The sequence below is a fragment of the Fonsecaea erecta genome (genome assembly GCF_001651985.1).
Source record: "Fonsecaea erecta strain CBS 125763 chromosome Unknown Scaff2, whole genome shotgun sequence".
Lineage (NCBI taxonomy): Eukaryota > Fungi > Ascomycota > Eurotiomycetes > Chaetothyriales > Herpotrichiellaceae > Fonsecaea > Fonsecaea erecta.
The window spans coordinates 2,346,622-2,368,877 of record NW_017387245.1 but is presented as its reverse complement, the minus strand read 5'-3'; the positions used below and the strand labels follow the sequence as shown (position 1 = coordinate 2,368,877).

General features: G+C 54.9%; 11 protein-coding genes across 11 annotated transcripts; 7 read left to right on the top strand and 4 right to left on the bottom strand.

The window, feature by feature from the left end:
- Nucleotides 1-470: 470 nt before the first annotated feature.
- Nucleotides 471-2,352, top strand: AYL99_02617 (hypothetical protein; the record flags this gene model as incomplete). The annotated part of the gene is made up of 2 exons (XM_018834133.1): nt 471-1,377; nt 1,430-2,352. 2 exons carry the CDS (start codon nt 471-473, stop codon nt 2,350-2,352), a joined length of 1,830 nt encoding a protein of 609 aa, XP_018696757.1.
- A 1,204-nt stretch (nt 2,353-3,556) lies between these two features.
- Nucleotides 3,557-3,886, top strand: AYL99_02616 (hypothetical protein; the record flags this gene model as incomplete). The annotated part of the gene is made up of 1 exon (XM_018834132.1): nt 3,557-3,886. The coding sequence occupies one exon, from the start codon at nt 3,557-3,559 to the stop codon at nt 3,884-3,886; it is 330 nt and encodes a 109-aa protein (XP_018696756.1).
- Nucleotides 3,887-5,676: 1,790 nt separating this feature from the next.
- Nucleotides 5,677-6,363, bottom strand: AYL99_02615 (hypothetical protein; the record flags this gene model as incomplete). The annotated part of the gene is made up of 1 exon (XM_018834131.1): nt 5,677-6,363. One exon carries the CDS (start codon nt 6,361-6,363, stop codon nt 5,677-5,679), a length of 687 nt encoding a protein of 228 aa, XP_018696755.1.
- Nucleotides 6,364-7,729: 1,366 nt separating this feature from the next.
- Nucleotides 7,730-10,876, bottom strand: AYL99_02614 (hypothetical protein; the record flags this gene model as incomplete). Its single annotated transcript, XM_018834130.1, has 1 exon — nt 7,730-10,876. The coding sequence occupies one exon, from the start codon at nt 10,874-10,876 to the stop codon at nt 7,730-7,732; it is 3,147 nt and encodes a 1,048-aa protein (XP_018696754.1).
- An 813-nt stretch (nt 10,877-11,689) lies between these two features.
- On the top strand, nt 11,690-13,214 carry AYL99_02613 (3-carboxy-cis,cis-muconate cycloisomerase; the record flags this gene model as incomplete). Its single annotated transcript, XM_018834129.1, has 3 exons — nt 11,690-11,892; nt 11,962-12,097; nt 12,189-13,214. 3 exons carry the CDS (start codon nt 11,690-11,692, stop codon nt 13,212-13,214), a joined length of 1,365 nt encoding a protein of 454 aa, XP_018696753.1.
- A 523-nt stretch (nt 13,215-13,737) lies between these two features.
- Nucleotides 13,738-14,670, top strand: AYL99_02612 (hypothetical protein; the record flags this gene model as incomplete). The annotated part of the gene is made up of 3 exons (XM_018834128.1): nt 13,738-14,159; nt 14,233-14,389; nt 14,485-14,670. 3 exons carry the CDS (start codon nt 13,738-13,740, stop codon nt 14,668-14,670), a joined length of 765 nt encoding a protein of 254 aa, XP_018696752.1.
- A 714-nt stretch (nt 14,671-15,384) lies between these two features.
- Nucleotides 15,385-15,837, top strand: AYL99_02611 (hypothetical protein; the record flags this gene model as incomplete). The annotated part of the gene is made up of 1 exon (XM_018834127.1): nt 15,385-15,837. One exon carries the CDS (start codon nt 15,385-15,387, stop codon nt 15,835-15,837), a length of 453 nt encoding a protein of 150 aa, XP_018696751.1.
- Nucleotides 15,838-17,050: 1,213 nt separating this feature from the next.
- AYL99_02610 (hypothetical protein) lies at nt 17,051-18,144 on the top strand (the record flags this gene model as incomplete). The annotated part of the gene is made up of 2 exons (XM_018834126.1): nt 17,051-17,696; nt 17,822-18,144. The coding sequence occupies 2 exons, from the start codon at nt 17,051-17,053 to the stop codon at nt 18,142-18,144; spliced, it is 969 nt and encodes a 322-aa protein (XP_018696750.1).
- Nucleotides 18,145-18,872: 728 nt separating this feature from the next.
- On the top strand, nt 18,873-19,868 carry AYL99_02609 (hypothetical protein; the record flags this gene model as incomplete). The annotated part of the gene is made up of 1 exon (XM_018834125.1): nt 18,873-19,868. One exon carries the CDS (start codon nt 18,873-18,875, stop codon nt 19,866-19,868), a length of 996 nt encoding a protein of 331 aa, XP_018696749.1.
- Nucleotides 19,869-20,392: 524 nt separating this feature from the next.
- On the bottom strand, nt 20,393-21,340 carry AYL99_02608 (hypothetical protein; the record flags this gene model as incomplete). Its single annotated transcript, XM_018834124.1, has 1 exon — nt 20,393-21,340. The coding sequence occupies one exon, from the start codon at nt 21,338-21,340 to the stop codon at nt 20,393-20,395; it is 948 nt and encodes a 315-aa protein (XP_018696748.1).
- Nucleotides 21,341-21,801: 461 nt separating this feature from the next.
- Nucleotides 21,802-22,212, bottom strand: AYL99_02607 (hypothetical protein; the record flags this gene model as incomplete). Its single annotated transcript, XM_018834123.1, has 1 exon — nt 21,802-22,212. The coding sequence occupies one exon, from the start codon at nt 22,210-22,212 to the stop codon at nt 21,802-21,804; it is 411 nt and encodes a 136-aa protein (XP_018696747.1).
- Between the last annotated feature and the right edge of the window lie 44 nt (nt 22,213-22,256).

Sequence of the window (22,256 nt, the reverse complement as noted above, 5' to 3'; positions counted from 1 at the left end):
TGCTTCCCAACCCAGCCAAACTTCACCAAACCAGCCCATTATTACCTGTCCAAGCATACAAAGTCTACCATCTCCCTACATATCACTCGAGGATCATCTTTTGCTCATGGCCTTCGCTGCTTTCTAGACGGCCGGGGGGGTCCCCTCTCCGCCCTCGGGAGGGGGCCCTTCTCTCGTGGCCAGTCAAGCAGCTCCAGCAAATCCTCGTTTCGATATCTACTCTTTCGAGGCTCTACCGCGTAGGAGCTCCCGTCCACTACTGTCCTCGAAATTGCCCTATTTGCACACCAGAACGGCACCTCGTTGTCCTTGCGACACAAAAGGGTGCTGAGCACGATATTTTCACCTCCCGGACGACCTCTTCCGCCCACTCTCCCCCCCACCGCCATTCTTGATATCTCACCTACATACTTCCATCTGCACTCCCTCCCTTGAACTATTACAGAATCTGCGGCGTTCCAAAAAGGACAATGTCTCGCCTTTACACCCGCAACTCGCGTGGTCGCCAGCCCATGCTGGGTACCACTATCAAATTCTCCAAGTCCAAAGAACACCCCAATGACACATATCAACCGAAGCAAAAGAGGGGTCGGCCTGCTCGCAAATACACAGTGACAAAGAAATCGTCTGGCAAAAGGAAAAGAGCAGACAGCTCGACCTCGGAGGGGGACCTCTCGTCCGCCTTCGGGTCGGAGACCGCAGACGATGCCTCGGACGAAGACAGTGAGGATGAAGCCGATGATGAAGACGACCTGCCAGCAGTAAAAGCCCCGTCTCGTTCTCGGAGATTGAATGGGGCGGGGCGACAGTATCAATCCCTTCCACGGGACACCAGGTCCCTCGCGAGCAGTGCCGACAGCATGTTCGGTGATTTTGAAAACTACTTTGAGGACGATGAAGACCCCACCCTCTCCCCGGAAGAGAACAGGAAGCGGTTTGAAGAAAGGATCTTTGCGGACTCAGACGACGACAACGATGTCTACCAGGCGGTCGATGATATTAGTGATTCGGATGACGATGGGGATGGACAGCAGCTCCAAGAGCAGGAATTGCTCGCCATGCTGTCCGAGGAAGGTCAAAGTGACGCCGACTTCCTTCTCAACCAGATTGATGGCCTGTCCGCCTACGGATTTGGAGACGACAGTGAGGGCTCTATCTACCGCTTTCCCTCATCTCAGGGTAGTGACAGCGCCACTGAAACCGCCCCGGAAAGGCGAGTGCACTTTGCCACGGATGCCGATCCAGGCATGTTCTTGCGCATGTCAGAATCGCCTACCATTACTCGTGCCCTGCTGCCCTCAGCACTACCAGACTCTGGATTATCGCACCCCGGTGCTGACAGACGCATCGGCGGGCTGGTCAATGATCTAGATGACTGTATGTTGATGCTGTGATTTGTCCCATGTGCATGATGACTAACGCCCTGCAGCTGATCTGACCGACGATTGTTTGCCGGAGGAGGCCCTTCAAAGCACTCCCCATGCAGCCGTGGAAGAGCAAGAGATGTCGCCCTTGACGTCCCCGCCAGCTAAGAAAGCGGGCAAGAAGCCAGCTCGTCGTCGAGGTCCCCCTCGCGGCATCTTTATTGACGAAGGTGACAAGACCTCTGGCATCCTCGATCCTTCAGGCAAGATCATTCTCATGACCAATCCTCACTTGCTCGGGGAAGAGTTCGCGCGTCGCTATGGAGCGTCTCAGACGTCCAGTCCAGACGTTGGCTTTGCAGAGCTCATGGAGGAGAGCGACGTGGGTGATCGCGACTCTACTGACCTTCTGGCTATGCCGGCCGCAGACATCATGCTCGCCAGCTTCAATTCTGCCATCAATGACCCGTTCAACCAGGGGCAGGCTGTGGGCCCCTTGGAAGCGTTCTACCCGTCCAACAGCTTCTTTTTTGACGATATTAATGTTGACCATGGTGACCTAGCGGGAGACTTCCACACCGATGGGCTCGGGGAAGATGTGATCAGTCTCACCGATGTGATCCAGTTCGACAGTGGCTCCGACGACAGTGACGCTCCCACATCGCCCATCTTCGTCCCTCCCAACCACGAACTTTTAAGCAATGATTTCGCCCATCTCGATAATGGCAATGTGACGGCATTCCGGCGCAACGCCGATCCAGCGTTTGCAGCCATGAGTCAACTGCCGTCATATTTGGACATGGACTACTTAAGTTCGCCTCTGGCAACACCCGCACCCTCACGCCGCCGGAGGAAGAACCATGTCTCGCCATACACCTCATCCCACTACAAAGGGGTAACGCCTGTGCAGCGGATGCGGGACCCCAATCACGGTCGAGCTTCCGATCCTGTGACTCCTGCGAAGAAAAAGCGCAGGCTTATGACTTGATGAAATAACGACGACATGATAGTCTCGTTTTCCATGTCTCCACGTGCGGCCGTCTTTTTTTCCGCGGCGAGCTATGTACTGTTTTATGGATCGAACAAAGGCGTCGAGCTTCAAGGGTGGGCATTGTTATCCCGAGTCCCTCTGCAACAATGGGTCTCTCGATTGGCTTTTGACTTGACACACGAATTGAAAAGAAAAAGACGGTTAGGGAAAAAAGAAAGTGTGCAAGTTCTATGATACCAAGGAGGTGGGAGGGTTTTTACCATGAAGGGGAATTCATGTTTGCCAGGTTTGTGTTTTTCGAGAGGAGATGACAGGGATTATTCACGTTTCCGAAGACAATTGTCTAAGATGTCCCATAGAGAGTGGTGGAATGAATGCTCTTTGTTTGTTTGATTGCAAGTTAACGCACTGGCGTGAATTATTGATAAATCTCTCGACTCGACTCCGGGGCCTTAACGGAATGTGCCGTTGTGTGCTGAGCAACATGATGTCATTCGCTGCAGTCGCCAAGCCTGCCTGTGGCCTGCGCTGCGGAGAAGCACATCCCAGGCGAGCCTACTCCGTACAGTAGGTATGTACCTAGACAGACAGCATCGACATCGACGAGTATGTTGGCCCCTGTTATTCCACGATCGAGACCCACGACAACTCTAGGAGATACGTGAAATCCCATCCTGCACCTGCCTCAACCACCATCACCACCACCCACGTCTCTGCTGCAACTGCTCAGCCGGCTGGTCCGGGCTGTGGTGCCATTACTGAACCATGTCGCACGGGCGATTCTCCTCCGTCTAGAGTAGTATCTGTCAGTGCTTGAGACTGGACGGTGGCGCGACAACATTTTTCGACTTTGTCCCGAATCCCGCATCCTGACTCGAGACACTTTTTGAGGCCCGTCGTGTTCGGGTCCCTGTAAGACCTCTTACTCAGAAACTGCTCAGGAAAACTATTGTGCCTCGAAAGATACCCCTGCGCGGTCGACCGACCGAGACAATAATAATGGCGTGGTACTCGCTTCTTCCGTCCCATTTGACCACCTATGAAACATGGATTGTTCGTGCGTTTGTAAGTTGGCGCCCCTGCCCACTCTGCTATGCTTTACTCATACCCGTTTTTCTCTTCCTTCTCTGATGTTTGCCGCCAATGTCTTCCGACACTAATCCAATGAACGTGCCACCAGCTGATTCTGGCGATCATCAACATGGCGCCGTGGCTCATCGCCATCCTCTACGACGTCCTGTACTACATCGGCCGGCGGATCTGGCACGAGGTGCCCGTCTGGGGTGGACGGGCCCGCGGGGAACACAGACCCCGAGCGCCTAGCCTTCGCGACCGGGCACGGAGGATGAGTTTGAGAGATCTCGTGAGCGGAGGGATTGGATTGGGCACGGGGCGAGAAGAGCAGGATAGTGATGACCTGGGGAACGAAAAGAACAAGGGCCACAAGGGACACAGGAGGGGTCCGAGTGCCCAGAGTATAGAAGAAGAGACCGAGGAAGAGACAGAAGATGGGGACAAGCGCAACACATGAGAAAGAAGTTGTTGAGAGAGGAACAGGTATGACGATATACGACCCGAAACGCAACTGGAACGACCATCCCCCAGTTGGACTGATCCTAGAAATCTGGGATATACACACACGATATCAAATCTACCGGCACAATATCGGTATAAAAGGCTCACGCACACAACGACCGCGATAAGTCCCCGTAGCCTCGCCAGAGTGTTGGAATTGTTATAACAGCCACATCGACTACGCCTTGCTGCGGGGATTACGTTTTCCACAGGGAACAGGTATAGAACCTCCTGTTCGCGTCTTGGGTTCCACTACGCGGCGGAGAGGAGCCCATCGCCCAGAGGCAAAGAGGCGATTCTGATATCGGTCTAATAAGGGGACATTGTGGCTGAGCCTAGCGAGATGTCTTCGAAAGCACTGGGCGGCCCAGCGTTTGCCCAAGATCTTAACGTCTTCCCTGCAGAGGGTTTGGAACGGAGCGTGGAACAGCACTCTCAATCACTCCTGCTTGTCTCATTGATACTTCTTTGTCCTCCACGTGAACAAACGGGGATGATCTGCAGAAGACGAAGAGGAATGTGGTTCAAAAGACACGCTGACTGAGTCCATTGAGACGAGACGAGACGAGACAACGGTTACGAAGCGTGTATGGTTTTTATACGCGTATAGATCCAGATGAGGCATGGACAGGGAATACTACCACACCTCTGAGGCCTTAAAGAGTGGACAGGATTGACTTGGATTCAATGGATACAGTACATTGGATTCGCATAACAGCCGAACAATCAGACATACTCTATGTGCCTTCGAAAGGTAGGATGGTATTGAACTATTCTGTCCTATATATATATATAGCTGTATATAAACCTCGAACAGTCGTTGCCCACTACTCTCTCGCTGACTCTCTCGCGCCAACGACTATTTCGTCGACTCGCACCCCTTCTGCTCCCTACTGCTCTCTCACGGCTTTGGCCCACTCCTGTCGTACTCCCTCACGTGCCAGTGGGCCTCCCTTTCGGGCTCTAGTCTTATAGGCGCCAACGTTACGCACATCTAGCCTTAATGGTAAGTTTACCCCTTCATATCTAGGATGGGCCGTTTCGGCCCTGATAAAAGGTGGGATCCCTAAGAGGGGTGCCCTACTATGTACGTTGCTAAATAGGGTCAACTGAATCTCCTAGTTCTGTATGACAATACGTCTCTTCCTCTTTTCCTTTCATTGTCGTCTCTTTGTCCAAACTTCACGACGACATCCGTAGCTATCCTGACCACTCTGCGTCCACTCAGTCTGTGGCGCTCAGTCTGTGGCTTCGAACGTCAGGAAGATTCTCATCGCCGTTGTGACATCTGGACAACCTCTCCGTCACTAAGAACGCAAGAACCCATGAGGCTGAACGAAATTGGTCGATAGGAGAAAGGCAGACGGAGGCCAGCGATCAACCTGGAGACAGAGCGGTGGTCTGCTTGGCGGCATGCCCCCTGACTTGTTTAACTATTTATCAACCAGTTAGGCCTCGTTTGAAAGTGAGAGGTCAGGGCCAAGGCCTTGGATATTGATCGTCCCGTCAGACGAGCTTCTCCATATTGACCATAAGATATTCATCCAATCCAGCTTTGAGAAGTTATAGAATCAGAAGTAGCTGTAACGTTAGTCTCGCCCATTGATCCCCCCCCCTCGTATCAAGCGAGATAATCCAGGTGGCGGTAACTTGATGCATTAATATTGATTATTGGACATGCCCAACCTTGTCAAGCCTTGCCGCTTGCTTTTGGCATCAATGATCGGTCTTTCCCCTTCGCCCTCATCACCATATGAAGCTCAAGACAAGTCTGAAGCATGGCACGACCAAAGTAAGCAGGAGGACGGTACCAAATATACTCCAAGGGTCTGACTGGTCACAGATGTTTTGTGAGCGACCAGGTGAGCGGTAACCCCGGAGAATCACTCCTCTTGACATATCAAGATTTCCAGAAGACATTAAGACGCAGAAAGCAGCGAAAGAGAACGCCAGGGATCCTATCAATTTGGCAGCAAAGCTGTGGCTCTCATGCGCCCGGCTAACAGCAAGGACTCCCAGTCGATGGGTTAGCAATACTTGTAGGCCGTAGATGAGAAACCCTTGGACGTATTTGGTGTGTAGAGAGGGCCTTTTTGATTTTTGCTTGGGTGTCGTCGATTCGTTCCTCTTGGATACAACTCGAGGATCTGGAGCTTCGGTGGACGAGCTAGGTTTAATCGCATGTCCTGTTGTCATTGTTGCATCATCCGCCACCATGTCGTAGTCTGCGGATGAGGCATCTCCGACCTCCAATGTTTCGGTTTCGGTTTCTTTTGTGTCTGCGGAATCATCGGGGGGGAGCGGGAAGCTTTCAATCAAGGCCTGCATTCGGAAGTAGCAGGCATAGGCGAGAACGAAAATGAGAAGAGGATAGATGGTCGTGATCCACAGAGTGGGATTCCGAGAGTCATCAAGCCAGCCAGGCAGAACCATTGTTTGTACAAGGCCTATCGAGCGGAGATGGGAATTCGACAGAATCATGAAAGGACAAAAGGAGGGAGGAGGGAGGCGAGAGAGTCAACACCAACAACTTCATCCCACTTCCGCCAAGGACTTCGCATGCCTCATTTAACGCTGGCGCTGCCCGGGCCGGTCGCTGAGGCTGCCTGGGCTGCCTCTTGGCGCCGCGCAAGGCCGGAGTCAGCCTAGTGAGCCTCAGCGACCCATCGGGTTGGCAGCAGCAAGCGCCTAAGCAGGGCCACTAACGCCTTGCAAGAGCCGCCCCGGCCAAGACTTCCCTTCTGTCTGTCGATATAATAGCACACTAGCGTAACGAGCCTATGCCACATCCCCTTGACCGTGGCTCTATTGCCGTTACCAGTGCTGTTGCAGCCTGAATAACTCAGGTGGTGAACCAAAATAAGCTACGAGGGTCGGCCAGGCAAGGGTCTCCTCGTCCTCCAATTTAACGCCCCTCAACGAACATATGCTGCCATCAGGACTCCTTCAGTATACGACCTCCGTGGTAGAGGACATGGACCTCTCTGGCCAGAACTTCCATATCACGCACTCTGTCAGATAGTCGATGAGGTAGGTCATTGGAAGGGCGCAATTAGCATTCCAGCCACATCGCTGGAAGACGCAAGAAGCAAATCTTGAGGGAAGTCGAAAGGAGTTGTTCATGACATTCTTGAGGAAGATGCTGCAATGGGCCCCGGAAAGGAGGAGCTCTGCGAAAGAGCTTCTCCATGATCCATGGTTGAGGTCGAATTGAAACGCGAATCTTACTAACGCCAAGTGAACTTCTTAGAATGTACCATCTCATCTTCATGAACATGGATTGATGAAATCCGGGTTGTTGGAATCATCAAGCGGTCGAAATAGTAGAGATCACTTCCTGTTTGTTTGTTTGTCATCGAGGTCGTCACGGGAACTGCTTTCTTGATAAGTCAAGTCAGGTAGCTCAAGTTTCTATCAAACAAAAAAAGGCCGGCTTCTTTGTGGCTTCTTGCTTTCCGCCATTCCATACGAATGAATGATTGAACGCTCATGATAGGTCTCATCCTTCTTTGGGTCTTTGGGTCATTAATAGGTATCTGAGACAGCTGGCTACTTACTAGACGGGGGTTGTTGCTACTGATCCAAGATCACCAATTCATTCTTTCATCCATTCATGGTAACGAGCGCCACCCCTGCTCCAGCCCGCCTTCCTTCCCTGGTATGTATCTGGCATCGAACCCCGACGGTAGGACATACATAGACTGGAGACTACTCGACCACCTGGTCAATCTGATTGTCTGACCCACTGACCCGACTGGTTGATGGATAGACAGAGGAGTTAGACTGCTGACTGATATAGCTATCGACCAACATAGCGGCCCTCGAACGCAGCGTCGACATCTTCGTCGGCTTCGCCATTACTACCACCACCACCATCGTCGTCGTCGTCATCGTCTGAACCGTCGTCTGAATCGTAGCTTGCTTCTCCCTCTTCTCCCTCTCCTTCTTCCTCTTCATCGTTATCATCATCGTCGTCGTCGTCGTCATTCGGCTGGGTATTATTATAGCTCTGTTCTCCAGCAGCGGTGGACTGTCGTGCCGGCGTCGGCGCAAAGCTGCTCCCTGTGCTTCGGATCTGCGGCACCCCGGACGAGGGAGCGACTGACGCCTTGATCTCAGGAATCTGCTGCGACTGTGTTCTTGGTGGAGAGGGGAGTTGTTGCGGCTGGTTCCGGGATTCAGATTCAGGGCTCGGTCCGCTGGCCTCGCGTTCTCTCCCCTTGTCGGCCTCTGCCTCTTCCTCTCCTTCTCCCTCGTCACCTGTCGCAGGCGTGCTCGTGCTTCGACTCCGTGACGACGACCTGCTCGCTTCGCGATCGCTCTCTTGGCTTCCTCCGCGACGAGCAGCAGCAGATGTCCCCACTTTCTGCAAGTCCTGTCTCTCTCGGCTCTTCTTGGCCCTGCGCTCTGCGGCAAGAATCGAGGCCTTTCTGTCTCTGCCGACATTCCCGCGAAAGAGTGCTGACGGCCCCAAGGTGGCAGTGCTTACGACGCTGCTTTCCCTGCTTCCTTCCCGCAGCTCCCGCTCGCCGTCCGGCCCCGGGGTCGCGGTGGTCTCGCTCTGTGCGACGCTCTGGCTGCGGCTTCGAGCCTCGCCGGTAACGCTACGCGAATCGCTGTCTTCGCTGGTTGACATTCCGTAGATGGCTTCGAGCGCGTCGTAGTTGATCCGGCGTGAAAAGGTTCTGCGGTTCATGAGCATCAGCCTCATGGATTTCGCGGCGCTCCTTTCTCTCCCACCGACAGTGGTGTTGTCGTGGTCTTCTTCCTCTGCTGCTTCTCCGTCGCCCTCATGCTCGACCTCTCCGCCCGCCGCGTCACCTCCTCCGGCATCCCTCTCGCCTTCCTGGCCTCTGCCCCGCTTTCTCCCCTCCCGGTGCTCCTTCAAATAGCTGACATCTCCCCGACGTCCCGGTCTCTTCGTCCCATCCTTTCTCCTCATCCGCTCCATTTTCTTTCTCCTCTCCTCCTGCTCGGGGTCCAAGCCCCTCGCCCTCATGTCTGCCTCCTTCAACTCCTTTTTGATCCTCTTGGCGTGATCCTGCCGCAACCAATCGGCATTCATACTCACCCACACCCTCTCTTTGACGCGGGTCTCCTGCTCAGACAAGAGACATGTGGAAATGTCTTCGTCGGAGTCGAATTCTGTGGCTTTGAGAGTTGGAGACAGGGAGATGAGGCCAAGGTTGCCGATATTCGTGTTGCACGGTGGTCCAGATTTCTTGTCTTTCGGGTGCGGAGGAACCGTCTGAGTTGGATCGACCGTGAAATCTATGGCGGTTGATTGTGGTCCTTGTTCCTCCCCTGATTCGATAGACTGGCCACCACTGGACTGTTGCCCTTCGCCAGGAAGAGGAGGAGGCTGGTAGCTTGGATCGAGGTCCGGGTTTTCTCGTAGTGCTTCTGCAATGCCTTCTTCAATTTCGTTCTCGATCGCAATTTCAGCCTCCGATGCAGGTGGTGCTTTCCAGTGCGCAGATTTGTGTCTCTTCTGTCGAGGACGCGCAGAGTCTGAGTTCTCTTGACCCTCCACACCCTGTGATGATGGTGTCTCGCCTTGAGTCAGGGCCGGATCAATGACGTTCCGTCGAGCCGGGATCTCTGGAATCTTGTAACCTTGTGCGTCAATGCGAACTCGTTTCGCCGGTGGTGGCTGCCCTTCACCCGATACCTGACCAGCTTGAAGTCCGGTGCTCGTAGCAGCATCGCCTTCCAGTTCGGCGGCAGTTTCGGGAAGAGGAGCCTTTCTCGGTCGGCCCCTCTTCTTGTTTTTCGATTTGGGGTTCAGTGCTTGTTTGATGATAGGCGGATGCTGCTCGTCGAGCGGATGCGGTGTGTAGGCCTGGGGGATTCCTTCGCTCCGGAATTGGGTGACGGAGAGCTTGCTGGCCTGTGTGTCGTGGAATTCCTCGAGCCGTTTGTTGATGGTGATTTCGGTGACTTTGGCGGTGAGTACAACCTCGCGTGTGGTGCGACGGTAGTTGTTCATTCGAGCAGCCAGGATGACCGCCGCACCACAGACACCCGACGGTCTGCGGCCATGGCCGATCCAGTCGCGCTTCATTCGCTTGACGATATTGATGGCATCACGTTTGATCTTGTCGCGATCGTGCTTGTCAAAATCCAGCTCGTCGACAAACCGGGGTACAAGCGTGGCCGGATCCATTCCCCAGAACTCGGCCGAGCCATCCAATCGATGGCCTAACCCCCGCGCGAGATACAACTTTTTCACGAGGTCCTGGTACACCCGGCCCAGGGCGAAAACATCCATATTCATTTTCTCGGCAAAATCAATCAACATGAGGCTGTACATGGGTCTGGGTTGACCCTCGACTTGCTCGGTCTTGCGTCGACAGGCGGCATAGAGACAAGTGACGGCCACACTCTCAATGGTTCTTCCTTGGATAAAGCCGACCGTGTTTGCGAGATCGAAGAGTCTCTCGGCCGCCTCGACCTCGGAGTGTCGAATGCCAAGAAGAGCTATGTACGAGGCCATGATGTTTTTGGCCTGGGCCTTTGAGCGTTCGCGATTTTGGGGGGCTTCGCGGCCAGCACTTCCGAAGTTACCCCCATGAAAGGTCCTCTGATGAGATTGGTTTTCACCAACTTGGACACCGAGGGCAGTAATACGGCCAGATTCGGTCTCGCCAAATCCCTGCTCACTGACCAAGCCGGATTCTTCCTGGACGAGGGCACCACAACTCTCGCAGATGAGTCCTTGGTCGCTGTAGACAACCTTGGTCCGATCAGGACAGTCGGGGTTGGGGCAGAGAGGCTTTGATCGGGCAGGAGGCTGGCTGACCGGTGTGGGTGCTCGCACGAGTGTAGGGGTCGAGGCTCGAAGAGAACTTGGTGCCGGACTGCCCAGACCTTGGATACGACCATGGTAGTTGGGCCGGCGATGTTGACCTGCCCGAGGCTTAGGGGGAGGTGGTTTGGGCGGCATCGTAAAAAAGTCGTCCCAAAGCCGCCGAGATGGTTCGATCAAGAGGTGTGTATCAGGTCGTGTTGATGCAGGGTCCTCACGAGGAGCATATTTAAGAGCACACGTGACCCAGGTTGATGGTGGCTCTGTGGCTTGTGAATGTCAGGGCATGAGTCGATAATGAGTAGGGCCGAGCACGAGCTTTAATGTGACTGTTATCTCGGTTTCATCTCGTCAGGAGTTGTTGCTGCTAGATGCTGTCGTCGTAGTACACAAGATAGCCCGAAAGAGAAGCAGCTGCGGATGATGATTGGAGGAGACGTCGATCTGAGATGCAGAATGAGGAACTGGGTGAATTTGGGTGTTGGAAAAATGACTCGAAAAAGTGGTTGAGAATCTGACGGCAAAAGGGCAGCAGCGGGGCGGGGGATTTCACGCCAAGACTTTCAAGACTTTGCGTGTGCGTGCCAGACTTGTGCTGAAAAAAAGGGGAACAACACCACAGCAACTGCTCAGACTTCTGTTTCTGGAGTCCAGGCCACGTACCAGCCCGACAGATATCAATTCAGACTCGTTTCCAGAAACTGATTCTGATAATCGAACATGTTGCACTCCAAGGCTGGCACGTGACAGGCAAGGCTGCCACGCCTGACCAAAGCTTCCCCGCGCGAGGCTGCGAACCCCGCACCAGCATAAACAAAGAGGCAGTCAATTCAGGAGATTCTCCGGCCAATTTCCTATAATCTCTCTCGCATTCCTCCTCCTTTATAGAGAAAAGGTGCATTCAACTGAAGCAAGCATAGAAACAAGACTCGTACCTGGTCAGAAAAAAAAATGTCGGTCTCGGCACTTGACTCCCGCCTCTTCCAGAACCTCTTTGGCACCCAAGAGATCCGGGCCGTCTTCGACGATGAAGCGTATACTCAGCAAATGGTCGACGTGGAGCTTGCCCTTGCCCGGGCGCAATCCAAGGTTGGAATTATTCCAATCGAAGCGGGAGAGATCCTCACCACCAAGCTCACAGAGGAAGGCTTTCGGTGAGTTCCACTCGCTAACTCTTATTCCTGCATAATACGATAGTCGGCGCTCATTTTGCGGGGTGCCAGTCTCGACTTCGACCGTCTTTCGCGCGAGACGGAGATCGTGGGATACCCGGTCCTCCCTCTGGTGCGGCAGCTCGTTGACTACGCGTCCGGGGAGATGGGCAAGTATATCCACTGGGGGGCCACTACGCAAGACATTGTAAGTCACCATGTTTGCAGGACTGTCGGTAGGACAGGCCAATGTCTATGAAAATGGCTGTCGGTGCTCTAATTCTCACAAATCGGTGCAGATGGACACTGCGTCCGTGCTCCAGATGCGCAAGGGGCTGGAGATCGTCAAACGCCAACTGCAGGAACTCGAAAACATACTACGAAGTCTGTCCAAGAAGTACCGCGACACGCCCATGGCCGGCAGAACGCATCTTCAACATGCTTTGCCTTGCACGTTCGGCTACAAATGCGCCGTCTATCTCTCCGGCATCCTTCGTCACTCTGAGCGTCTCCAGGAAATCGAGAGCCGGTGCCTTCTCGTCCAATTCGGCGGTGCAGCTGGGACGCTGGCCTCGCTGGGATCCGACGACACGGGTCTCCGCGTCAGGGAACAGCTCGCAAAGGAGCTTGGTCTCGGCAACCCCAGCATCACCTGGCACGTGGCGCGGGACAACGTGGCGGAAATCATCAACTTCCTCGCCCTTGTGGGAGGTTCGCTAGGCAAGATCGCCTACGACCTGATCCTCATGTCGTCCAATGAACTAAGCGAAGCATCGGAACCGTTCGTCCCCCACCGGGGCGCATCTTCGACGATGCCACAGAAACGGAACCCCATCTCGAGCGAAGTCATCCTGGCAGCGTCCAAGCTCCTCCGTGCGAATGCGGGGCTGGCGCTGGACGCCATGGTCACGGATTTCGAGCGGGCGTCCGGCCCGTGGCACTTGGAGTGGGTTGCCGTGCCGGAAGCATTCGTCCTGGCCGTGGGAGCCCTGCACCAGACCAATTTCGCGCTGAGCGGCCTCGTGGTCAACACGGACGCCATGATGAAGAACCTCTTGTCCACGAGGGGTCTCATTGTGGGGGAAGCCGTGATGATGGGTCTGGCTCCGTTCTTAGGCCGACAGCAGGCGCATGACCTAGTCTACGAGGCTTGCAAGGAGTCGATCGAAAAGGACAAGGCGTTGTTTGATGCTTTGAAAGACCGGGCTAGCGTCGCGGTCTACGTGTCCGAGGAGCAGCTGAAGCAGCTCTGTGACCCGACCAATTACCTGGGAGCAAGTCAGTTGATGGTGGACCACATTCTCCAGCTCGGGATCAAAAGTTGATCTGTCCCGAAGTGAAGGTCGGGAATCCAACGCCTGATGACTAATGCGTGCAACGAACTGAAGACTCCACCACACACATAGATTTGGTACAAAATGGGATGCAAATTGATTACATAGCCATCGAACTTCTTTTCTTATATCCGAGCAGGATTTCCCCGTCCTGGTGTGGACGGTTAGCTCCGTACAGAGTACATAGAGCTTGTCTGCCGAATTCAACGCGCCTGTCTCCGCACGGCAGGGTTGTTGTGCGACATGGGCTGCCCGCAAGGCTGACAAGCCAGGAGTTTACGACGATACTTCCGAAGCACCGAAACACACATAAGGGATGTGTGTCGACGTATGGGCTGTGTTGCCATCAAAACGCGGGGTATATATATATATATATATATACTCATATAGTAGTCCCTGCTGGAGTTGGGGCTCGTTTTCAAACTAAAAGGACTGTTCGGTCGAGAGTTGTCTTCCCCTCGCAAAGTGTCATTGTCAATGAATGGCCAGCAGTAAGGCGTGACCACAAAGAACAATGTCTTCCTACCTTGTGACCGGTGCCAACCGCGGGCTGGGACTCGAACTTGTCTCCCAGCTCTCCAAGCTGCCTGAGGATCAAGTTTCGACCATCTTCGCAGCCACGAGAACTGCTGCTCCTCCCGATACCTTGAAACAGCTCATCAATGGCTCCAACGGGAGGGTCGTGCACCTACCGATGGTCATCACGGATAAGGACAGCATCAAGACAGCGGCGTCTCAGGTCGACAAGGCTCTTGCCGGAAAGGGGCTCGACGTCCTCGTCAACAATGCCGGCGTCTGCCCACTCTCCGTGAAGGGCATCACGGCCATGGATAACCTGGAGTATGCGTTCAAGGTAAATGTGGAGGCTGTCCACGACATCACGGCGGCGTTTCTGCCCCTCCTGCGCAAAGGGGGAAAGAAGCAGGTGTTGAATGTGTGAGTCTTACACGGACCGTCCATCCATCTGTGATTTCGACGACGGGGAACTATGACTGACTGACCTGTGCAGTACGTCCACTCTCGGATCCATCGCAATGGCTCCCCAGTTCGTGCACGCACCATTCCCGTCCTACAAGATAAGCAAAGCGGCGTTGAACATGTTGACGGTGCAATATGCCTTGGAGCTGGGCAAAGAAGGCTTCACGTTCTTGATGGTGTCCCCCGGTGTAAGCTGAGCTTCCACCTTCTCTTTGTCCCCGTTGTTTGCCCCGGGTTAGACTGGGAGTGCCTGACTGACTGGGAAACGTTTCGCGACATCTAGTGGTTGAAGACAGACCTGGGTGGGCAGGCCGCCGATCTGCCGGTCGAGGTTGGAGCACGGGCTACCCTTGACATCCTGTTCAAGAGCACGAAGGAGGACAATGGGAAATACAAGAACATCCACGTTCCCGGCTGGGAGAATGTGCAAGGGCCGAATGTGTATGATGGCAGAGACGTCTCCTGGTGAGATCATTAGCTGGAAGAAGGCAGAGGCACCAGCAATCACTCAACCGTGGGTGCGCATGTTGCTGGTCGAATCTAGACCCTTTGCAACTTTGGCCCGGCTAGGCTGTTGTATTGTAGGCTTTGTCTCTCAATAGGTAGGCCATCAACCCTTCCACCACGGTCACGTCATTTCCATTTCGTCCAAGATGTGAGACACTATAACGGCTAGATCGCATGAAGGCATTGCAGCAGTACCTGCTGAATCCGGAGGGGAGGGCAGAGGCAGCTGGACCAAAAAGACATGTTGTTTGCCGTGGCTGTTTCGGGCTGGGACATGATCTGCTTTGTGTCCTTGGACCAGCACCATCCAATCTGGCATAGGTTCTCGTTTAGCCAGAAGAACCTGAAAGACGAAGTGACAACAGAAATGCTGTTGGATCCAGCGTCTTCTGCCTACAGACTGTGGTGGCGTTGTGGTTCGTGACTGATCAATTGTTAGGTCTGAGACACTTGTTTCTCTGCACCGTTTGTTGAGCAACGGGGCAGTCGCTTGGTTGTTGGTTCTGGACTTCCATCTGGAGCTCCCCAGCTCCTATAAAGAGGAGCTGGTTCCCTCCGGGAGGAAGTCCTGCACACACATCCACGCAAACTTTCATCACAGCACCTGCAGTCTTCTCAGCAAACTTTGTCCGCTCCAACACTTCTTCTCAAAACAGCTCTCTCGCTCCACCAAACCATGGCCGCCTACGTCTGGGACGCTGATGCCACCTTCCGAGTCACTGACATCGTCCGGCACGGCGTTATCTGCCTGGGTCGAGCAGTGACGAAATGTAACGGGCGATGCTCTTGGGAAATCGACCACAAATATGGCTCTAACGCGGCGGTAGCTCGTGATCTGCTCCGTGTCATGAGTGCGAGTCCTCCTGACGCTGTTACCGACATCCAACTCCGTCAGCTCGCCAGCCACTGCCTGTGCAACTTTCACCAGGGACAGGTCAGACAAGTCGTACCAGAACTCAAACGTTACCTTGCCGTGGCCGTCCAAGCATACAAACAATACTGCGACGCGAACCGACAACACGAAGCGCTCCTGGGCCGGTTGTCAGCGACCCTTGGTCTTGATGACGGCGAGCAGAGCGATGAGACTGTGGTCCGTCGAGTCAAATACCTGGCCGAGATGGCGGGTTAGAGAGAGATAGGACGGGAACACATCTTCAGCCACACGAATCAGACCCAATGTCTGGGGAGCTTCAACCTGGAGGATGCAGTTGACACACGACGCTCAAACTCCGGCGACTCAATCAATGATCATCAGGGCGAAGTGGGATTGGAATAGGAGGGGAATCTGCTGGGATATTGTTTGGAAGGAAAGGACATTGGGTTCATCTGGGAAACCACCCTTGACGAAAGGCCTCGTCAGCCATGTCAAGCACGCTTGGGAGATCTTTTGGGCGGAGTTGGTATTTTGGTCAAGGCAGTCGTATCATGCATGCATGGGGGGGGTGGTCTCTCATTTGGGGCGCTGGCGTCACCAAATCAGCTTGATGAAACAGGAACCGGAAGGGAAACAAGGGTTGATGCCAGCAGGGCTGGGAGATTGATTGCTAGTGGTTATGGGTGGAGGGGGGCAGGTCTGTTTGTATTTCGTACCTGGGAGTGAGTGACAGGGGCAGAAATGATAGAAATAGGAATGATGTTGTTTTCTCATATCGTGTGATGTTGATACGAGATACGAGTATTTCCATCCGTATTCAGCCCCCCTGGGTGGTCCCCGAGAGACTGGCTGGCGGAGCCTAGTGACCCCTACACAGGCAGGCCTACACAGGCACCCCTACTAGCCGTTGTCGGGCGACCCGTGGGCCTAAAACCTCCCCATCCAGCGCCCTAACTCTCCAGTCACTAGGCTAATCCACTTAAGTACGCTGCTCCAAAAGCTGCGGAGCTTTGCCGGGTATTACGGGGTACGAAGTACTGTACTCCGTACCGAGTACCTACTGGCTTATATACATACAGTACTAATATCAGCCACTTCCCACCCCAGCACTGCTCCAGCAGCCGCAGCGGCAACCATCACAAATCGGCTCCTCGTTTACATCTCGAGACCGATCCACCAATGTGTCGTTCTGAGGCGCAGCTACGCGTCGATCAACAAGGCTGCATGGCTGGCTGGCTAGGATGAGCTTCTGGAGGGAGCCTCCTTTGTACTACTGTTGCGAGAACGGCAGGGCAGGGGTGGCATGTGAGGATGGATATATGTATTGCTGGCTATAAGTACCCAATGGACAGACTGCTCAATGGCTGAACGGTAAGAGACATCTATCACAGGTTCTATCCCAACTGTCGTTCTCTTGCTGCTTTCTTTCTTCAACCTCTACCGCTTCAAGTCACAGCCCATAATCAACATGTCTGCTCCCGCCAACTGCACGCTCGCGACATGCTCGATCAAAGAGTACGGGCAGATCGACTACATCCCCACCCTCGTCGGCAACGCCATCTACACGGGCATCTTCGGCTTCTTGCTGCTGCTCCAGGTCTTCTTGGGAATTCGGTACCGGACATGGGGGTTCCTGGCGGGCATGGCGTGCGGGATCGTGCTCGAGGTGGTGGGCTATGTTGGGCGGCTGATGCTGAACGCCGACATCTTCGACAAGAACGCCTTCATCGTCTACCTGATCGGCCTGACCATCGGCCCGGCCTTCCTGACAGCCGCCATCTACCTGTGCCTGAGCCGCATCATCACCATCCACGCGCTGGAGCTGAGCCTGCTGCAGCCGCGCACCATCGCCGCCGTCTTCGTCGCCTGCGACTTTGTGTCCTTGCTCCTCCAGGCCACGGGGGGCGGGATCGCCGCGAGCGCCACCGACAACGACATGAGCCAGGTGGGCGTCGATGTCATGATTGCCGGACTGGCGTCACAGGTCGTGTCTCTGGCCATCTTCATGGCCCTCTGTGGGCATTTCGCGTGGAAGGTCTACAAGAACCCCAACAAGCTCAACCCGGAGCACGCGGCCCTGCAAAGGACGCTGCGTTTCAAGGGCTTCTTGGTCGGTAAGTTCTGCTGCTGCTTTCCTTCCCATATCTCTTTACAGGAGAAGGACTTCCCCCAAAACCTGCAGAAAGGTTTCAGTTTCCGAGTTTCCAGATTGCTGACTTTCTTCCTCTCTCTATTTCAGGCATCGCCATCGCCGTCCTCACCATCACGGCGCGTTCGTGCTACCGGCTCGCTGAGCTGCAGGACGGCTTCAGTGGCGCGCTCGCCAACAACGAACTGGTCTTCATGATCCTCGAGGGCCCCATGATCATCACAGCCGTCGTGGCCCTGACGGTCTGGCACCCCGGCGTCGTGCTGGGCGCCCGGCTGTGGGCCGACGCCGGCTTCCACGGCAAGCAGTCCACGACCACGACCACGACAGCGGACCATCTGGGCCACTACAAGGAGGTCATCGACAGCAGTGCCGAGCAGATTGTTATGCCGTCGCTTCCGTCTCAGGTATGACGAAAATAGGCAGGAAGAGGCGTTTACGAGGGTTTGGATCCATATATTGGCATAGAAAGAGCGGGAGATGTTTGGCTTTCTTCCGTGTTTCATCACGAGTTTTGGTTTAGGGGTGTGGGTGTGCCTGACTGCCCCCGAGACATGTAAAAATTATGAACGGGGACATGATCATGAATAGAATGGCGTTACCGGGAAAGAAATTGATTCATGTTGAGATACCAATTTGATATATAGGAGACAGGACAAACGGTGTTGATTAAGGGCAAACCGGGACATAGCGTACATACCTCCTCTGTGCTCCCTGGACCACGCAATTCCCCAGGCCAAGCTCAGCCAGCTCACAATCTCTTCATTTTCCTCGAGGTCCGAGGAACAAAGCACAAGTGGCTTCCAAACCACTGCTTTCGAGGTTTGATGTGTCTTCTTCTAGTTTCTCGATCCAGCTTGGATCAAAGAACTTACATATACTATTAATTATTAGGAGGCTGGCACATCTCGCCGAGACTTCCGAGAATCACGCCAAACTAATAACTAATTAGCTACAACCCGGATTTGCCCGTAAGACGGAGTACATAATTAGTGGGTGGAAAGAGGGAGACTTTCCCCCTGAATCTTCTCGCCACATAATACAGTAACTCGTAAGTGCTCCGTCCAGACAGTCAATCCCACAAGAAAACCGAGTGCCATTGACCGACCCAATCATCCATCCATCCATCCATCCGTCCATCATGACGGCTGACGAGCAACAACAGACGACGGACGAGAACGATGCCCGAGTCTCTGCCGCCGGCCAGATCGAGTACTGGGGCCGGCAGTCGGTCGACGTGGACGGCATGCTCGGCGGCTACGGGCACCTGTCGCGCGTGGACATCCAGTTCTCTCGCAATTTCCTGGCCAAGCTCCGTCGACTGTATCCCCCCGTCTCATCAGCGAGGAGTAGGGGTGATGGTGGCAGTGGCAGCAACAAAGAATCATCATCGTCATCATCAGCTTCATTATCGACCGGCGACAGCAGCACCGGCACCGGCACTGGCACCAGCCCGACGAAATCCCCCACGAAATACGTGTTCCGATCCTGCCTCGAGACCGGCGCGGGGATCGGGCGGGTCACGCTGAACCTGCTGGCGTCGCAGTGCGAGACGATCGACGTGGTCGAGCCCGTGGAAAAGTTCACCGCCCGGCTGACCGCGCCGGACGCGCCGCTGGTGAAATCGGGGCAGCTGCGGCGAGTGTACAACTTGCCCCTGCAGAATTGGACGCCGGAGTCGCTTCCGTCCTGGGAGAACTCGACGCCGCCGCCGCCGACGACGAATGGCGAGCCCCCGATAATCGAGCATGGAAGCGAGGGGGCCCGGCCCGGCCGGTACGACCTGGTGTGGAACCAGTGGTGTCTCGACTTCCTCTCGTCGCACGAGCTGGTGCGCTACTTCCGCAGCCTGATCCCGCTGCTCGCGGCGCCGGACGGCTGGATCATCGTGAAGCAGAACGTCTCGACCGCCGGCGACAAGGGGGACCAGGACACCTTCTGGGAGGACGAGTGCAGCGTCACCCGCAGCGACCGCCACTTGCGCGCCCTGTTCGAGCAGGCCGGCCTGGTCCTCGTCCAGACCCTGCGCCAGACCGGGTTTCCCGAGCGGTTGCTGCCCGTGCGCATGTACGCGCTGAGGCCGGCGGCATGGGCGGGAAGGGCGGGAGGGGGTCGCTCGGAGGGTGTGAAGGGTTGATAAAGGAACGAGCGAGATTAAGCGATAGGAGTTTCCAAGGGATAAAACGGGAGTTACCGTTCTCTCCAGCGAATTAGCCTCAATGAGATCAACGAGATCAACAAGTATATATAGACGAATGCAGCGAGAATCACTCTAGATCAGTACGAGAGGGGCATTTGTCCACACAACTATACCACGTTGTTCCACGGCTTTGGCTTGAAAGCACACATTGTTCTGAATGGGATACTGTATCAGCGGCAGGCCCAGCCCACGACAAAGGGATATGCAATAGCCACTTACTGATGTGTCCCAAGACCACATCTCCTCTGCATTGACCTCGCGGAATGGGTGACTGGCTCCTTGTATATGACACTCTCGCGTCTACTTGACATGTGAGAAGAAGATGATCTTCCCGTTGTGTCTCTTGTGAGGGGTTTCCCCCCCTATTTCTCTCTGAAAGCACACTCAGGCGCGCCCCCATCCATGACAGATCTAGGCCTGATAGAAGAAGGTAAGAAGAAGAGCACGCACGCCGCATGGGCTCAAGTCCTCGCCTTCAGTGAACCCTGGGCAGGATGAGATGCCACTCCCCCCTTCGTCTGGCATCCCGCTCGGCGGCTGCTCGCGGTCAGAAGCCATTCTTCTAGCAGCTCGTCCATTTTTCGCCGAAATTTCTTCCCCAGCGTCCTCAGCCGTTCTAATTTCTGATTCGCGGGGTGACCCATCTGGTGCAGAACGACCTCTTTCGGCATGGGCGTCACCTTCCGCACGTCGTACCCGTCACCATGGCCCGGGAAGGCGGGCGGGTCAGAGCCCATGGGGTGGAGGAGGCCGAAGGCATAGTGAATGGGCGTCACGCTCATCTTGGGCAGCGGGGCCAGGGTCTGGAAGTACCCCAGGGAGGTCTGCGCCCGAATTTTCTCGGGCGGTAGGGCGTCGACTCCGTCCTGGTCGCTGGGTGGTCCGAAGCGCGCGGTCTTGTAGTACTTCAGGATCCCCATCGCGGTGCCGCAGAGGCTGGGACTCACGAGCCAACCGTCACGCACGTCGACCTCGCCCGTGAGTTGTTTGAGAACGATGCTCTGGATCGCCAACGCCGCAGAGTACCCCGTCGTGTAGTCATTGATGACCATTCCTGGTGGCCACTGAGATCGACCGTCCCCTTCGTCCTGGCCCATGAGACTCATCATCCCACTCGACGCGGAACCTTGCATGTCGAAACCAGGCTTCGACTTCCAGGGATCAGTGCTTCCACAGGCTCGCACATGGCACAGGATGATGCTGGGATTGAGTGTTCGGATGTCGTTGTCGCTGAATCCGAACTTGGAGATCGCGTTCGGTCGGTAGCTGTCAACCCAAACGTGCGCATCTTTTACCAAGGTCGCCAGCCTTTCACGGTCGGCGGGCTTGTGCAAATTCAGGTGGCTGAATGCAGTGCCGAGATTAGCATATGTATAGACAAAGGAGTGCTCGTAGCCGTGGGTGAACATGATTTGGAGAACAGAGGCGCCATGTTCGGCTAAGGTACGGCCCGTGGAAGGACCGGCGATGGCGTGAGTGACGCAGAGGACACGGAGAGCAGAGAGTGGCCGAGGTGGACGAGCAGAAAGAAACGAATCAGGGGTGGAGGAGGCCCATGGAGGACACCTGGATATCGTTCAACAGGCACGACTGAAAGCTTTGCTAGGTGAGAGCCATGAGGATGGGCTGCCCATGAAGCTTCTGTCTGGCACACTGCCATCGGCAATTCTGCTGCTGTAGCAGCTGCTTCCAAGTCTAGAAGTGTCGGAAGAATAGAGACATCGGCTGAGAAGCACGAGAGCAAAAACCAGCACATGGACTATTTGTGATGGGACACACCGGTCGCATTCCACTGCTTCACCTTTTCTCGAACATCGCTCTCTGCCACTGAGTAGCCTAAGAATGCCGACCACTTGTAGACGAGATCGACCTAGACCGCGCTCAAGACGGCGTACCTCCCATCCTTGGTCTCAAAGATGTTTTTGAGGAATGGGTTTCCCACGAGCACGTTGAGGGTAATCTCCTGCCCGTTGAGGGCTGGTGTCATGCCAATGTCGCGGTCAATGTAGTTGTGCCTCCGTCTCAAGTCGACCTCAATGCATTGTCGCAACCCTCCACGCGCCTCGAAGATGTGAGCCGCGGCGATGGCGTTGGCGAGCGACGGAATGGTGCCGATCAGGGACAGGTTAATCTTCTCAGAATGTGTCTGGCTGGCATGAGGAATCACGCCTTTGTAGACAACCTCGGGCCCCTTGGTAGACGTGGAGCTTGGGACAGCAAAATCCGCCAGAATGTCCTCGAGCGTTCGATGCACGATCTCACGCGATGATAGTCGGTCCATGTCTGCCAGAATTGTGTCTCGACAGGAGAATATCCAAAAAGATG